Raw genomic sequence first — 19,053 nt, forward strand, 5'->3', positions numbered from 1 at the left:
GAACAAAAAGAAATAATAAAAAAAATACTAAGCATTTTTATCGCAATAATAAAATTTCTAATTTTAAACATAAATTCTCCCAAAACTTGGAAAATTTAAAAAGCGACAACATTGTACAATCATTTATGGCACAAAAGTCGGCAAAATTTAAAGCCTTTTGACAATGCCGCGCCGCGTATGGGTAAAAAGGTTAGGTAGTAGGTATCATCGCTTTCGGTGCCCATTGTACAAAACATAGACGGCGCGGCGTTTCTATTTTGTAGGTAATGCCTACTAATAATAATTAACCTCATCTCAATCTCAACTTTTGTGTTGCCATGTAAGTTTTTATAATTTTGTATTTTTTTTATTTTAATTTTGTGTAGGGAAAAAAGTGTATTTCTTTGAAAATAAGGACTGCATAAAAATAATATATACACGATATCTAAGTACGCCCTTAAGGGCCGGACGGGAGTTTCTCCAACACCCTGTATTCGATGTTGCAGTGTTCGCGAGCAGTCCCAGCGAGGAGACGGCGCTGGTGGTGGCGGAGGGCGCGCTGCCGCGGCTGCTGGAGCCGCGCGTGGCGGCGCACATCGAGCGCGGCCGCGTGGCCATGCGCCGCCTCGAGGAGATCTTCGCCAAGCACCCCACGCTGCAGAGCCAAGAGGTCAGCTTTACATACGATGTTGAACTGTGTGCGTGGGTCCTAACTGAAAATCAGTGCTGCATCCTTTTTTTATTTATTTATTTATTTACTAGCAGACCCGGTCAAGCTTCATTTTGACATAAGTGCACTTATGCTCTATCCCTACTCTACCCTTCTATACCTCTACCCCTACCCTTACCGCTTGACTCTTAAACGTTTGTATGGGAAATAAAAAAGGGCAGTTTTTAGGGTTTTCCCGGAAATTATTTGATTTTTTCTCACCTTTTATACCTCCACGAACATTTCAAGACCAAGATAAGATAAATCCGTTGAGCCGTTCTCGAGTTTTAGCGAGACTAACGAACAGCAATTCATTTTTGTATATATAGATTTAATTGGACCACCAACAAAATTATATGAACACTTACAAAATATTTTACTTATAGGTAGCCACAGCATGCAAAAAGTATAGGTCGTACGAATAATAGAAATTAAAATTGACAAATAGAAAGAAAAAAAAACAAAATATAAATTTTAATTTACACATTTTGACAAAAACCAATATAAAAAATTTAAACGAGAACTTTAAAATTTTAAAATTATAAGTGGAGAGAGAATTACATATTTATGAGAATTTATTGAAAGTATGCGGCTAAATGCTGAGTTGGGACCTTTTCTAGGTTATGCCACATATTGCAGGGAATTCTTTAGTGCTCCACTGTTTGAGTGGACAGTTAAGCCATAATATAATTTAGATTTTATGTGATATGTGGCATTACTTAAAAACAAAGATCTTTCTTTCTTTTCTTTCTTTTTTTAAGTCTCAAGTAGGCATAGCTTGGCAAATTCGTTCGTAACGCTCACTATGGTCCGCACGGGCCGGGAGGGGGGCAGCGATGCCCCCACTACTTCACACCTGTGCATTCTCCCCGTCGCCCGCATATCATGGGAGTGTCATCAACGAACTGGTCAAGCTATACTCGCTTCGACGAAGACCTGAAGTAAGCCAAGTAGTGAAACGAGTCGCAAAATCACGATAGGAAGTTGAACGAGGCGAGGCGATGTTGCACGAAGCGAAGAAGAAGATACTATCGTGTTCGATCAACTTCGCGAGTAGTGTATTGGCGTTACATTTGTTTATTTTTTTTCATAGTTTCAAGGAACTGTTTTAGACCTGAGGTTTAAATTTCAACTCTATACTTCCACGCGTATCTGCTATAAAGGGATTTTTACAGCTTACTATTACAACAAAAGCCAATATGTATGTCAGCTTTTTTAAGCTTTGTCCTAGGTGGCATGGACAGCATGGGAGCATGAGTTGATAAACTTTGAGTAGAAAAGACTTTGACTAGAACCTGTACCCGTATCAATACGGGGATAAAATATAGCCTATAGCACTCGAGGATAGTGTAGCTTCGCGACAAGGAAAGAATTTTTCGAATCGATTAAATAGTTTTGGAGCCTATTCAATGCTAACAAACGTACAATCAAATCTTTCCTCTTTATAATATTAGTATGGAAAATGAAGAAACTGACAAGTTATCTAGATAATTTATTAATATTAACAGATAATAATTTCATTCTTTATTTATTTGTTTTAGATAATGCGGAAATTGCTAAATCTTTACAAAGACTGTCGATTTTTGGACCGTCTCATGGGTACCACCTTCTTTCACGAGGATCACTTTTTGGTGAGTGTATATTAATTAGTATATTATTGAGTCTCTAGTCTCGGACTACCCATCTGACACAGATTATATACTATCAGTGTACCAAAAACAACCAAAATACATCTGATTATAATCATTATGCGTGTAGATGGCAACAGGTATCTATAAAGCCTCCAAACTCCCCAAGTTCAGCATGTATCGGAAACGGATTGACCTCAGAGGCGGATTTAAAAAACCAAAATTTTTCATAAAATAACCTTGAATGAAGTCCCCAACTTGAGACCGTTGTTTGTAGGGTTAAAAACGTCTTTTAAAACTAATTAACACTCCCCTTCTCCACTCAAGTCATTATCCTTGCCTATCTTAAAAAAACCACGAAGGGTTATCTACCAAAAGGTTTGGACAATAATGAGCTATATAGCTATATGACTCGGCCTCCCACTACTCCTAACTCACGGAACACCTTGGACTATTTCGTCTCGTCACAACACAAGCCAACCGATCTAACGGCTCACTCGCGCCGACATGTGCGTTAAGGAGTTTTCATTCAAAAACATTTTCATTCAACGTTGAATACTTTCAGGGTCTATTAGAGCGCGTGCGCGAACGCGGCGCGAGCACGCCGCGCGCGGGCGAGCGGCGCGTTCACGAACAGCTGGCGCGACTATTCGCGCCCGCAGAAGAAGAGCCGCCGACAGAACCGCCGCTGGAGGAGGTGCTCGACACCATCATGGTGGACGAGAAGCCGGTCAAGCCCATCATAGCCGCCAATGTCACCGTGGAACCCATGGACGTATGTTAATACACTATTGCATCTAAATGTTGCACTTTATTTAACTCGTCAACTGCCGGCATTTAAAGACTCTATTCACGAGGTTCCTTAATAGGCGTTCTACAGGGTTAGATTTTGTGTCCTTTTCTATTTTTAAAAAATAGAAAAGGACACAAATTCAAACATACTTACACGCACACAAACTTTCGACTTTATAATATTAGTATGCCTTAGTAATGTTCAAAAATCCAACTGTCAAATCTCATTTTCATTTTGCATTGGCTACTCTATATCGCACTGTCATATTTATGTAACGAATCATACAACCCAGACTTTCTTATGTGTAGACCGAAATATTAAAGCGATTTTTTTTTAAAAAAGCATGAAAAGGTTATTATTTTTTTATAGATTTTTAATTTCATCTGATTTTAGGTAGAAGGCGAATCACCAAAGAAATCTCTGTTTTTAAACATCGAACCTGCACAATCGTCCAGTTCGGAAAATAATTTTGCTCAAGAAAACGCTACAGGGGAGAATGGTAAGAACATATTTAACAAACATTTTATACTATCACTAGCGAACGCCCGCGATTTCGTCTGCCTGAAGAAGGGGCAGAACCGATCTACCCTCTTTCTTGTTCTTTTTTCTCTTTTCATGCAAACCACACCCACGACAAACATAGTTTTATCGATGTAAACTACTTTCAACTACCCCTACCCCTAGATTGACGATGTTGATAATGCCGATGATGATGATGATGATGATGACGATGATGATGATGATGATGATGATGATGATGATCTATGGTTCTACAGCAGGCGCGGACGCGGACGGCGAAGGCAGCGCGCGCAACGTTTGCTACAAGCTGTGCTCTCTGATACACCGCCAGTTGGTGAAGGCGCATGCTGAAGTTAGCCGGTATGATTATTACTTTACTTAGATAAACACCACAAAAATACTCCATATTATATTTGATTTAGCAAATGTTTATTTATTTCATTGTAAAGGTATAAGTTTAGGGAATTTTTAGGTTAGGTTCAAAGTAAAAGTTTTATTTTTTCAATATACTTATATTATATTATAATTAAATACAGGCATCTCACCTCGCATTTTCTTGTGCATTAAAAGCAATGTGAAAGAGGGCCTTAAAGATAGGCGTCCACATAACCGCATCGGACATACTCATTTAACGGATATTTAATTTTACGGTCGATCCGTATAATGCGGATCAGTGGACGCACTTGTATGACTTTCTATACAAAGAATATTTACTTTCTATAGAAGAATGCGTTTCATGCTCAGACTAATTAGATAAGGACCTGCCTCGCTAGACGTTACTTTTCAGTCAAAGTATATGACCAATGATCTAGAATAAGATATGACCAATGAATAGAATAGAATCGATGTTTCGTAGTTGTAATCGTTTTTGTCGGTTAAAGAGCTTTATCATACCTTTTATGCAATTGAATGGTGTAAAAAACGTGCAAAAACTTCTAGTTCATTTTAAGATATATACCAAACCTAAGCTCAGAAAATGACAGACAATTTTCTTCGTGAATTTGGGTGCGATACTAGTCCTTATGTAATTAGTCTGAAGTTTGATGCGATGCATCCGATACTTACGATGCGCATTTATGGACGCCTACCATAATCGTAATGTTTAGTTGTAAATAACGAGACGTGTGAATGTGGTATAACATAAAGGCGATTTGTCTTCCGCAGGAGAAGGCCGCAAGAGTTGGCCGAATTCCTTAACAGATTAATGAGAAAGCAAATCGCGACCGAAGAGAACTTACCCTACCACTTTTCAATGTGAGCCGCCAAATTTTTATTTTTTTTTTCTCCCATCCTACGCATCCCCCCGAGGGAATCTGTACTATGCTGTAATTCTTTAACCATTTTCTATAAGCTCAGTATTAGTATTTTTTTAATCCTCGTAAAACTCATTAAGAAAAATTCTAATTCATAATTAAAGTACATAATAAAGAAGGTGGGCAACTTTGCAGTCGGCCCAGGACTAATGGCCATGAGGCACGTCGATTCACTTTCTACAGACGCTAACACGCAAAACGCAAAATGGGAATGACAGATCCGATCGCCAATTTGATCGTAACGTGTATATAATAAATGTGACTCCCATATATTTTTTAATTTTCGAAGCGTTAGCGTTTGTAAAAAAAGAATTAACGTGCCACATAGCTACAGACCCTGAGCAGCGAAAGGCCAAGCTACGCCTCTGATACGCCTCTCCCATCATCTCCTCCTCCTCCTCTGCCTGCCGCCGCGCTGTCTGTCGCCAGTCTATTGTCAAACTCATGTCTTTACACCACTACAAACCCAAACAGTCTTCCAAAAGTAGACAAACTATGGAGTTGCTCTGATGATGGAAACGAAAGATGGCCATAGGAACTCTTAAACTAAACAAGACAAAACCATCGAGTTTGGGCTCATTTTTCTCGTTAACACAGGGCATTTTAGAGCACTTAAATAAAAGTTTGTTTTTGAAAATATATATTAAATAAATGTATTAGGTACAGATTCCCTCCTATGTCGCTTATATTATTTTGTATGTGTTATTAATTTATATGGTATATTATTTTTTTACGTTTCGTGAATGTTAATCGTGCCTACAACTTGTGCTATGAATGTGACCAATACGCCAGTTTCCTCTACTTTGATGTTCAATTTTCAGTACTTTTGTTTCCAACTTTTATATGTTGTTTGAAATTCTGTGTTTTAACGCAATAAATATCACTAATATTACTATTGTGTACTAAAAATCCGCATCACTTATATTAAACAAAAGACAGCTCATTTATTTTTAATTGATAGTTTTTCATATTCTAACTATTAAGTGTGCAAACTTATATCCTAACATTATCCACAAAAATGCGCTTTTGTTATATTCAACGTTTTTTAAGAATTTTAATCATGCTCTTTCATCAGTTACGATATATGAGTATATTATTAACAAAATCAATGTCTCATACATTTCATCATCATACCCCTTTTTATTAGAATTTAAACTATCGTAAGTGTTATTCATATTAATTGACTTCACGGCTAAAACTCACGTGATATAAGGTATGCCCGACTAGTTACGGACCCATACGGGGCCCTTACCCCCGTTTGTTCGTACAGTTTGGATCGTGCCGCGTTGCAAGAACCAGCTCATGACTAAGGGCCCCGTATGAGTTCAAAACTATTCGGGTCATACTCCGACCTTATATCACGTCAGTTTTAGCCGTGTTTCATAATCAATTAATATCATACCCCTTACGTAATTTTAGACAAATATTGTTTTTTTAAATTAGGTCACAGTCCAGCTTTAAGATAGCAAATCCTTAATTTGGTGCGACGCAGTCCATTAAATTATACGAAACATTTCATATGTTTCATAATATTTGATATAAATAATTCCTTGATATTTTTTATTAGCTCAAATACAGAAGTTTTCCACTAAAATTGTACCTTTTTTTAACAAAACTGCTTTAGCTTTTAATTGTATTCAATTGGTTATTTTAATAAAACACCTTTTGTTAGATATATGAAATACGTTTTTAATATGATTCCATCTTCTTTAATAACTTTAATAACATCATGGGTAGCAGAGCAATATAATCCTAAATTATTTCAGAGCTGTAATATAATATAATCAATAATGTAAATTGGTATTCTATGTAAATTGGTATTCTATGTAAATTGGTATTCTATGTAAATTGCCACATCATTAATCAAACTTTATGAAAATCCGTGCAGTTATTATCGTCTTTATCGTGTTCAGGCAGACTGTTCGAGTTGATTGCTTACTTTATTATAATTATAATATACTCGACTTCGTCCGCCCTTGGACCTTAATCCTGCCTTGTCGCAAACTCTGTTCTTAGCTGAAGTCTACTAACTATAACCTCCCAGCCAAATTTCATATTTGTATGTCAAATGTTTATATTATTAATATTTCGTGATGTTTCGTTTTTATATGTATAGAAGAAGATGATAATGATGTATAACATTCTTAGCTGTTTTTAAATCATCAATTTGTTATTTATAAGTTTTATATATTTTTTTAAAACCTGTAGTTAGAAATCCAATAGCACTACATATCCCATTTGTCCACTAACAAATTTCTTTTCATTTAGTTTCATTTTGTATTGTAGCTAGATGACTCAGTAAAAAAGTGGTAACTTAATTTCTCTACATTTCGATACTTTAGTTTGAGATCCAAAAAAAATGCCTTCTATTTAATACAACACCGCGTATTTTTACATGTTAAATGAAGTATACTTTGTTTAATGTAAGTCTTGCGTGTTTGATACCCCTGTGTAAGTCCAAATGTACAATTTTGTTTGCATGTGTTATTACGTAGACACCTTTACCGCCAACATAAGATGCCATAAGTGTATTTTTTTTTATTAATTTTTATTAATAAATTTAAAAATGTGCTTTGATACTGGGGGCGTGTTTTGGACGACCCCATTTTTTATGCATCGCCAGGATGTAGATTCCAAAAACGATCAGAGGTGTCTGAGTTGATCTTACTCAGTTGAGCTCGAAGATTAATAGGCGACGACCCCAAGATATTCTTCCCTTCCCAAGTTCCTCAAGTTTTTGATTCCTTCGCGCCTAGTACTGGAAAATCTTTTGCGCTTCCTATTTATCCTCCTGTGACACTATTGTGGTCTAAGTAATAGCATCCTGCGCAATATACCAATTCCATCTACTCTCAAGTCTCAAGAAAGACTCCCTTAGAGAGATTTTTGCCCTCGTTCAGTCTCGTGTATCTCTCAATTTTACTTTTTTTACATTGTACATATGTATAAACATTGATTGTACTGTTTAGGTGCTAAGTGTGGGTAGCAAACAGTGTCTGACCTTAAGTTCTAGATATATTCAGATGTTGAACTCAACTACCGTAAAGGGATTGTTTCATTTCAGGCCTACAGGTCTACAGTATATCAAAAAAACTTGATATAATCACAGTTATACAAATGAAATTATAATGTAAATATATCGAATGAATGATTAATAATGATATACACGGACCTATAACAAAATATGAAAATATTAAATTTTCAGTCAATATGGTGCACTTGTGGTGAGTATAGCAAGTCAAGAAGGCGAAGGGGTTGAAGGAAAAACAAGCAATACGGACCCTAAAGACGCCAACACACTCCCTGCCACAAAAACTGAGGGAAAAGGTCAGTAAGACATTGTAAACAGACTTTGTATAATCTTCTAAACGTTGGTGTGTTTAAAGCAGCCCGAGGTAGTGTTTTATCACCATTATTCTTTATAGTTTACATCAATAACGTAAATAATTCTAGACTTCAACCATGTGTAAAAAAATCAAGAGGGATGTTAATTTTGCTCATAGAGTTATCGTATTTAAATCTAAAGTAACTTTATAGTTTGTTTATGAATGCGTTACAAGCTTAGCGTTTAAAGTACAACTTTTATTGAATGACAATGTAGCAGGAATTGTAACTTAAACTAACTTAATTAAATCTTGATAATTTCGTGCCTGCTGTAAATTGTTATAGTTATGATTATTTGTGTATATTGTCAAGCGTTTGACACTATACAGTTGACAGTATGTTGATGTGTAAAACTGAGGAACGTTCTTTAACAAATGAAGTCGTCAGATTTTTACATTCTTCCTTTGGTTACTTGGCTCCGCGCGAAGCTTGACTTCGACTTTGACTTTGTCAAACTAATGAGAGGTATTTGTTTTACCTGTTATACTTTAATTGGAGTAGTTGATATGTTGCTTGCTTTTAGCCCCATCTCCGTCCCCGGCGTCCGGTGAAACAGCCCCACTAGCGACGGCAGAGGGCGACATCGACCCCGAGACGTCGCAGGAGAAGCCAAACGACGGCGAAGGGTTCAACATACTGGAGTCGGCGCCCGCCACTCACCGGTTCCGTCTCTCTATGCTGCAACCCTCCGAGCCGAGGAGTTTCTACTCGGCCGTCAAACGAGAGATCAAGCTGTTGAAGAGCGACCTGCCTCCTGGGGTGAGATCTTATTCTGTAGACATAGCATACGTCAACGTTAAATCTCATGACGTGAAAGTCATTGATTACAAATAGCGGCGAAGTTCGCCCAAAGAGTAATAGAGTACTATGGAGATGCATCGTACCCAAAATAACCAACAAAGTTTTCGAAAATATTTACCACCAATAAATATATTTTGTGTCCTTACACTACACGCAACTTTAAATTTTATTTTCAATATACACACGTGTAATTTTTACAAATATAACAAATAAATAAATAAATAAATATACTTAAACAATACACATCACTATCTAGCCCCAAAGTAAGCATACAGAGTAGTTCGTGTTATGGGTGCTAAAATAGTTGATATTATAATATTAATATACAATTATATACTACATATAAATACTTATATAATGTATAAACACACACAGACACTGGAAAACACCCATGTTCATCACACAAATATTTTCCAGTTGTGAGAATCGAACCCACGGCCGTGGATGCAGAAAGCAGGGTCACTACCAACTGCGCCACGCGGCCGTCGTACAACAACATCGCTTATGCTCTGTACACATTTGATCAAACGCATTACTTGTTACACATTACTTGATCGATGTTTTGCTGTTCCAGCTTAAGAATCGATTCTTTGTAGATATTGTTTTTATTTCAAATTTTTATAAAATCATGTTAAAATTACAAAGGAAACGTAACTTCATCTTTTAGTAAACTAAAAGTTGTTGATCGTTTTTATGTCATTTTTTACACAAACCGGCATTTTTAGGGAGCTCTTGACGAAATCGATTACAAAAATGTAACATCGATTTTATAAACGCGTTAGATCGTTGATCTTATAATTTGACAAAGGAGTAACTTCTAGTGAGACAGGTCCATATATAATTCGTCTGAGATTTCGCCCCAACGCGACATAGTATATTTATTTATTATTTTTTTTATTATATTTATCAGGTTTGGGTGCGTGGCTATGAAGACCGCATCGACCTGATATCGGTGATGATAGCGGGCCCGGCGCGCACGCCGTACGAGGGCGGCCTGTTCGTGTTCGACGTGCAGCTGGGCGGGGAGTACCCGCGCGCGCCGCCGCTGTGCCACTACCACTCCTACTGCTCCGACAGGCTCAACCCCAACCTGTACGAGGACGGCAAGGTATCTGTCTACCATCATCATCGTCATCGTCATCGTCGTCGTCGTCGTCGTCGTCGTCGTCGTCGTCATCATCATCAACATGAGCATCATCATTATCATCGTCATCGTCATCCTCATCGTCATCATCATCATCATCATCATCATCATCATCATCATCATCATCATCATCATCATCATCATCATCATCATCATCATCACCGGTCCAGCGGGCGTCCCACAACCCGCTTGTTGTCTTTGGTCCATCTAGTGGGAAGTGTTGAAATGTCGATGTTGATGTCCCAAGGTCCTGATGCAATCGGGAGAGGCGATGCCCGAGGCTGAACAGCGTTATTGTGGCAGAGGAAACACCTCGAGCGTGTCCCAGGACTTGTGACCTTGGGAGTGGGTTTAAGGGATGCTTTTAGAATGCATCAACACTCACCTTCCCTGCCCGACATGTTCTCCATGCTCACACTAAACAATTTATGATAAACAATAATTACAACACAAAACATTATCATTAATTACAACACGATACGTTATTGCACAAAATCACTAACGCGACTGGCAGCGTGACGGTGTCTACGCTGCCTCACAAACAACTGAGCTGAAGTCATCAAATACCCTCTTATTTTACCAACAACTAAAGAGATAATCTCTTGATGACAAAAGTTAACTTACTATTTGTTTGTTGAAGTTTAATATGATGTAACTTTTGTAGGTTTGCGTGTCTCTGTTGGGTACGTGGTCCGGGCGCGGCGTGGAGGTGTGGGGCAAGGACTCGTCGCTGCTGCAGGTCATCGTGTCGCTGCAGGGGCTCATACTGAACGCGGAGCCCTACTTCAACGAGGCGGGCTACGAGAAACAGAAGGGTGAGTGTCTATTGGGCACGGGGAGGTGTGGGGCAAGGACTCGTCGCTGCTGCAGGTCATCGTGTCGCTGCAGGGGCTCATACTGAACGCGGAGCCCTACTTCAACGAGGCGGACTACGAGAAACAGAAAGGTGAGTCTCTACAGTTATAAAAATGTTCTAAAAATACGGAAAACTAACTTAAGGGGACTTAATTCTTTGAGACGAAATATCTTAGCATTCCATGGATTCACCGTCCAAAAATTTTGTCACAATATCCGAAAGGGAATTTTCACAATTTTTTAATAATAAAGTAAAAGTATATTGTGATGCTCTGCTGCTGCCTTCGGGCCCCATCAGGTGATGCTTTTGCGCTCGCCCAAACCGCTGACGTCGCTGAGGTTCCATTAAGGAGCTCAAGAAAAATCCAGTCATCATAAATGAAATAAACATATTTGCAGGCACGCAGCAGGGGACGGAGAACTCGCGCATGTACAACGAGATGGTGCTCCTCAAGCTGGTGCAGTCCATGACCAAGATGACCACCAACCCGCCGGAGCCGTTCCGCGAGGAGATCCTCCAGCACCTGAGGAACTCCTCCGCCGACCTCTGCCGGCGGCTCGAGGGGCTCGTGGCGTTGTCCAACGGCGAGCCCACCGACGTCGCACCGCCCGACTACCCGCTCATACCCGCCTCCAGGGGCTTCTGTCTCACTCTGCGCTCGTCGCTCGAGTCGTACCGCAACGCTTTGCGACGTAACGACATCAACGCGCCCCCCTCCACTTTATAGCCCAGCGTGAAGCACTAGATAGCTTTAGTAATTAATACTTATTATTGTACCCTTTGTGGGGTTGCCAAAACTTCTGCGTGCACCGATGTTGAAATTAAATTAAATTCAGTGGTGTAACTGTACGCATGACGAATTCATTGGTTGGGCTCCAGAAAAAAATAATAGTTTTTTTTTTAATTTTAAATTTCTCTCGAGCTCCGGGCTGAGCCTTTTTGAGCCATTTTGCCAGCCTATAGTTACGCTACTGAAATCTATTATTTATTTAAAAATAACCAGTGAGGTAAACACATACATACACGTCTGTCTCACTCAAGACATAAAACTATAATGTGATACGAATTATGTTTCTTATTTTATTAACCTTTCATAGAAGTATGATGAAAACAGAAAACAATATTTTTCTTAACAATCGCCATTGCCTATCCCAGTCACAATATAAACGTAACTTCGTGAAAAATTCCGTTATATTATAATAATAATAATTAAAAATATAATAAAACCCGACTGCATAAAGTATAAAAACTGAAAAGATTTTTTTTTTCTAACTGTGGGTTTTTTTATAGAGCCATAATATACCATTTGAAATACTCATGATAATGATGAGCCCTTGAATTTGATTTGTAATATTGCAATAAGTCTCAAGTCTCATAGTTGTAGTGTTGGTTTTTCTTTACTTGACCTATCTAAGAACGCTTGGGTCATTAAGACGAATCTAACGATATCTTAATTTTGTAAATTCAGCGGTTTGGGAGATATGAGGTAATAAAAATTATTACATACATACATACATACAAGAAAGATGAGCGCGAAAAACATGACCCTTCTTGCAGTCGGGTAAAAAATACAATTAAGTAAGTCTCGTGAATAAGTGCTATTTAGTGGTGTAACCGAGATTGGTTGATGATAAATATAAAATAATCAAGGCGTCCATCAGTTTTTCAATCAGAAATTTCGTAATAAATTCCAAATAAACAGTATAATAATATGACGTAAGATTGATAAACATGCACTAATAATTATATTAAAATAGTAAATTGTATTCGACATGCAATTTCAAGTTGTGTTCTGCCATGTTGAATTAGTCATGACGTCATATATTACACGGGACATATCACAAATGAAAACAATTACGATACATCAACTATGCATTATTTGATAGTAAAAAAACAAAGTAAAATGGATTTCGTGATAATAGTTCGGAATATAAATTATAAAAAAACATAATTAGAGTCCTTTTCATGAAATAAGTCCCGATGCCTAAAACCTGAACTAAAATTGACAGCGCCTTATACAAATGACAATATGACCGCCATTACTAAATGACAATGAGTGCCATTAAGACATTAGCGCCACGTCTGAGGGACTTGTTTCATGAAAAGGACTATAGTTTAAAATGAGTTTAGTTCACTATGTATGTCTAAATATTTGTTGTGTAATTGAATTTGGCAACCCCATGTTATTGTTAAGCGCGGCCATGCGTTATCCGCAAATAGTCAAAGAGCTGGTTATAGTTATTCCCGAATGATTTCATCATTGGATTTGTTACCATTTTTAGGCAAGCACATAAATCTCAAAGATTACTTTTCCACATTAATTAATGTAAAGTAAATTATTTATTTTAACTCAATAAATTAATGTTGTTTTTTTTCTTTTTGTATGTGTAAAAGATTTAATGAACAAATTACATATATCATGAATGTTTTTTTTTTAATTAAATGCATGTCTACTTCCGACAGCTGTGTTAATTTTAACAGTTTATTAATAAAATTATGTGAAAGAGAATAAATTATTTTATTGAAAGTAGACACAGTAACAATTAACAATGGAGTCCGAACACAGCCTTGATACTAGTAAACATGTTTTAAATTGCAAATACTAAGTCGATGATGAAATCTCTTACCTAATTTGTCCGCCAGTTCTTTGTCTATACCCATAGTCACGACCAGCTATTTTCGTTCCACACGCGTTATGGCGTAACAAACGAACGTAAAAAAAAAATCATTTTGTAGTTATAGTATTTATTGTGATGTACTATTCGACTATAGGAATATTTTAGATGTTCGAAAAACAAGCGATAGGTGTCGTTATTGTTATATAAATGTTGTATTTTTTTTTTGTCACGCGAATGAATATCATGTATAATTGGTTCGTTTAGAAATGATCTGATGAATAATAAATCGTAATATTTATTTTGCAATCATTCAACAAATTCAGTGAAAAAAATCGGTTGTCTGTAAAGTCGGTTTACTGACGATAGTTGAACGTGACAACGTCATGAGAAAATACTGATGGAACGGTTGCATTTTTCAAAAGAAAATGTTCGTTTTCTAAAATACTGTTTAATAATCTTCAAATGTTGGCAACCCTAGAGCGAGGGAACGACGCATGACGTCATCTTTTTTCGAGTGTGCAGCCGGCTCAATCGAATTTTATGACGTTGTCACGTCAAAAGTTACAAAACTCTTTTAAAAAGTCACAAATACCTTTTATTATAAAACAATTTGGTTTAACCAATATTATGTTGTGTAAGAACCAATATGAATTAATTGGTATTATTTTTTTTGTCAATCAAATTAATTGGTACATGAAAATTTGTTAATTTCCATTTTACCTAATAATGGGTCATTTCTATACGAACAGTAAGAGCTCTTTCAGACAGACCACATTTCGTTTGTAACTTGTGATATTGTGCTTCACAAGAAGTCTCCTTTATGGCATATCTACCTACACTTGTGTGTCGACACACGTTTCTAACAATTACCAGCGCTCTCACAATGCGCGCTGCTATAACAAGCTTATGATGTAGTACCCCGAAAAAATAATTTGGTTTGCTCAAGGAATATTCCGTTTTTTAGTCGCAATATTTTTGAAAGGTGCTGGAATGGCGACATATAATTAAGTCACAGATATGCCTAAAGGGAATTCATTTGTGAAATCAATGTTTCGAATAGTAATATTATGAAGTATTGCATGAAAATTTTGATATTTGTTGTTCACATTGCTAGCAAATAACTATATTCCCCTCAATTATTAAATAAATAAATAAATTTATTTATTAATACAATAATTGTAATAATCAATCGGAATGTGCGATCTTATTGTAATTATTATGATTAGAATTAATTGATAGATACGATTATTGCTATTATTTATTTTGTTAATAAAATAATGTCTATATTTTTTTTTTCATTGGACGTGTTGTTTTTTTTAAGTAACGTGTACTTATTTGGTATAAGCGCCGATACACATGACAGCTGAAAGATACTGGAAAAAAACTTATTTCTGTATAAAAATTTACTGGAATAATAAAGCATTATTATATATTTTTCGAGTTGATCCCAGTATGGAAGCGACTTTTCTGTAAGCACATTGTTGTCATTGTTGTAACAAAAGGTTATGAAAATCACAATATTGCATTTGTGCCCAAATTGTTTTTTAAGTGTACTAGTGTCCCGAAAAAATGTTGTTACAATGTTTGATGATATTCCAAATACCTGATTTATTTTTCGGGACGATATTAGTTCTAATTACAGGACTTTTTTTTGGACGCATAATGCTTAGATGCAAAGTACTTTAGTTACGGGATGGCATTTTTATCGTGCAGAATTGGAAAAGACGAGTTTTTTATTGAGTCAAGTCACGCCAAACGTCTAGTGCGATTTCTTCAATGTACCTATATAGAGAGCTCTATGTATAATAAAATATTCATAAACTAACATCATGCTTAGAAATGGCGTCCAACCAGACCTGGACTAATTAAGAAAACCTCAATCGGCCCAGCCGGGGATCGAACCCAGGACCTCCGTCTTGTAAATCCACCGCGCATACCACTGCGCCACGGAAGCCGTCAAATACATAATACAACGTTAAGACATAATTTGTGTAGGTTCATAACCGCGAGGTGATGATGATAATATTTTTTATATCGCATCCGGCTCGAAGGACCATTTAGTAATTTCTCCATCACACCAAGCTCTGTTGTTAAAAAAACGTCTTACAGCAGAATGATAGTGTTCAATTTGTTATTCTATTCATTGAGTTGATGTTTCCTGTCATTGCAAATGTCCCGTTTCTGTTTTGCAACTTTAAGGCCGGCCGCACACACTAAATGTCCATAATTATTTACTTTATGAGCGAAAACGAGTGTATGCGGCCGGCCTAATAGTCTAATCTCGATTAAATATGTTTACTGAAGTACTAGATATTTGACGTGGCTTGGTTTTTTTGTATAATAAAGTATATGGTACTATATGAAACAATTTTTATGAATTTTAAGTTTATCAATAATGAAAATTATGAATGAATGCTATGTTATAATATGTATGAAGATTGTTGTGTGTGTTTGTCGATTGCACGCTTGTCTAATAATATATATTTTTTGTAATATTTTTGTTAATTCGATTTTAACAGTGAAAAAAAATGTTAATTTATATTTTATTCATTATGATTTAATAATGTAATTTGCTGTATTATTGAATGGTATAAAATAATTATAGCCACCGTTTTAGAACAAAACGTGTAAAATAGGTTGATAATAATAAAAAATATGATCGTTCCTCTTTCTGTTACCGATTTCAGTATGATATTATATCTATGTTGATTTTATTAAAAAAAAACAAAGATTTCCGTTTATATCGTAATTGTAAAGCAGACACACTTTTATGTGACCGATCAATTTAGATCATGCTGTCAGTACATCTGCCAGTGGTGTGCATAAGGTTTTTAACTAGGGTGTGCACTGTAAGTAGGAATTGGAAAATTCCTTGTCCAACTATGTATTCTGTGGCCCAACATAGGTTTATATTGAGTCTTTGGGCTAGGCAGTGCAATTTTGCGTCTATGAAGTGCACGCTACTGACATCTGTGATTATTCAATTAGTTAATAATGTCCACTAATTTTTGAAAAAAAAACATTTGATTCTTTTAATCGTGAGTTGATTTCTACTATGTTTAATTTAAATGTAATAAAATCAGCTCGTATAAAAGACAAAACTGCGAAACTTTAGTGATTTAAGAAATTGTATGCTATTTTTTTTTTACTGCTGCTGTATTTTTTTTTACCAATATGTCGTAAAACAAGACAATTAAAAGAAAAGATCAAATTGCGTGTATGGTTTAAAAGCACATGCGGTTACTTTACTGGCATTACAGAACATTGTAAAAAAAATCTTATCATGAATCATATTGTATGTAATAGAGGCAGTTTACAAGACTTTGTCTATGGGCATTGTGGCTTCTATTAGCTTCAGCCGCGGTCAGTGGCATGCATTGCATATTTGTACTAGTAGTCTGGAAAGTTCGTTGATAACACTCTCATGATATACGGGCGACGGGGGGAAAGACTGCGCGTGTATGGAATCGTGCGTGCGGGGAAGTGACGTTAATCAGTCTTAGGTTTTTCATTCATCGCTACACGCCCCCCGGCCCGCGCGGAGCATCAGGAGTGTTACGAACGAAGTTGCCAAGCTATAGTAGTTGCCAGCAAGGCGTACTGCATACCTACCGATAAAACGTTCCGCGTAAAAATCTGTCAGGCGAAAAAAAATTATCGGCATGGATTAGGATTAAAACCTTAAATTTCTTCAAAGTACATTGACCTTTAAGCAGTTGTGATTAGGTTTACTTTACGTTGAAGAAAACTTACGTTTTAAACTCAAACCATATTTATGATTAAGGGTAAGGGTTTAAACTGTACCTATCCAAGTTATAAGCTATTATTTAGACTGCAGCGTCACTTAACATCTTGTGAAAATAATTACCATGTGGCTCATGGTGCTATATCCAATACTTTTGAATATTACCTAGGTAACTTTGATGCATTGCGAATTGCGATAATCGGAGAGGCATTTGTGTAACTCGGTTAAATCAGTTTGACAGCTTCATTTAATTGAAAATATGTTCTTAGGGAAACTGTCCGTTTGACAAAGCCTTTAGTAATTAAAAAAAAAATAATAATTTGTTGCCAAACCGAACTGATCCGTTACGCATCGCCCAATTTGAACTACATCTATGTCCACCTATCAGTAACTAAAAATACCTAACTTCTTTAAAAGAATACAAGTATGGAATTGTAAATTTTTAGGATGTTTTCTTTACAAAAAAATTGGTCACATAGTTTCTCAATTTTTAACTTTTTAATTGATCACTAGCAAGCAAGTACGAATGCTAGAAACTAGCTAAAGCCGTGCATAAAGTGTCGTAACGCAATGCGAAGATGTTAAAATAGGAACGTTTCTTTGAACTCATTAGTGCTTATAGGATTACCTTCGGCGAGTGGAGCGCGAGGCGCCGCGCCGCGTCGGCTTGCACAAATACGATGTAACTTCATGCCAAAGTCAATTGAGCTATGAAAGGCTTCTCGGTCGCTTGTGTACGAGATAAGTGACAACTATATTATGTAATAATAATAAAATAAATAATTCTTCAACCTCGTGTGTGGTTTTATTTTACGATCCACCAGCTAAATACGAAAAACATTGGTTCTAGCGAGCTGCTATGGGGAGCTTCTTGAAAAAGTTTCAGTAGTGAATCTTTATTGATGACTTCACACTAATATTATAAAGGCGAAAGTTTTTTTTTTTTTTATTTACAAGTTAGCCCTTGACTACAATCTCACCTGATGGTAAGTGATGATGCAGTCTAAGATGGAAGCGGGCTAACTTGTTAGGAGGATGAAAATCCACACCCCTTTCGGTTTCTACACGGCATCGTACCGGAACGCTAAATCGCTTGGCGGTACGTCTTTGCCGGTAGGGTGGTAACTAGCCACGGCCGAAGCCTCCCACCAGCCAGACCTGGACAAAATGAAAATCTCAATCGGCCCAGCCGGGGATCGAACCCAGGACCTCCGTCTTGTAAGCCACGGAGGCCGTCAAAGAAAGTACTTTGTGTGTAAGTATGTTTGTTCCTCTCTTACGCTGCGGCTACTGAAGCGATTTGGCTGAAATTTGGAATGGAAATAAATTTTACTCTGGATTAACACATAGACTACTTTTTATCCCGGAAAAATTCATGGTTCCCGCGGGATTTGTGAAAAACGGAATTCCACGCGTACAAAGTCGCGAGCGTCCGTCGCGTCTAGTTACTCCATAATTCATAGCCTGACCCAGGTCAGAAGCCACAAAGACAAACTACTAGAACAACCTTGGTTCTATGAAATGGTAATTTTTAAAGATTAATTTACAGACAACCCAATCACGA

General features: G+C 36.9%; 1 protein-coding gene across 6 annotated transcripts in view; it reads left to right on the forward strand.

The window, feature by feature from the left end:
- Positions 1-18,284, forward strand: part of LOC112048127 ((E3-independent) E2 ubiquitin-conjugating enzyme) — a 37,377-nt gene extending 19,093 nt beyond the window's left edge. For 3 of the 6 annotated variants that reach the window (XM_052884168.1, XM_052884165.1, XM_052884169.1), the window contains 11 exons: positions 486-649; positions 2,230-2,319; positions 2,882-3,091; positions 3,503-3,608; positions 3,886-3,988; positions 4,793-4,882; positions 8,147-8,268; positions 8,849-9,084; positions 10,037-10,234; positions 10,935-11,085; positions 11,525-18,284. In XM_052884168.1, the coding sequence (XP_052740128.1) occupies positions 486-649; positions 2,230-2,319; positions 2,882-3,091; positions 3,503-3,608; positions 3,886-3,988; positions 4,793-4,882; positions 8,147-8,268; positions 8,849-9,084; positions 10,037-10,234; positions 10,935-11,085; positions 11,525-11,853 (1,799 nt within the window). In that variant the 3' untranslated portion in view covers positions 11,854-18,284. The remainder of the gene's footprint in view (positions 1-485; positions 650-2,229; positions 2,320-2,881; positions 3,092-3,502; positions 3,609-3,885; positions 3,989-4,792; positions 4,883-8,146; positions 8,269-8,848; positions 9,085-10,036; positions 10,235-10,934; positions 11,086-11,524) is intronic. The other 3 variants (XM_052884167.1, XM_052884171.1, XM_052884170.1) reach the window with 3 other exon arrangements.
- The last annotated feature ends 769 nt before the right edge of the window (positions 18,285-19,053 follow it).

This window comes from Bicyclus anynana, chromosome 11, assembly GCF_947172395.1.
Source record: "Bicyclus anynana chromosome 11, ilBicAnyn1.1, whole genome shotgun sequence".
Taxonomy (NCBI): domain Eukaryota; kingdom Metazoa; phylum Arthropoda; class Insecta; order Lepidoptera; family Nymphalidae; genus Bicyclus; species Bicyclus anynana.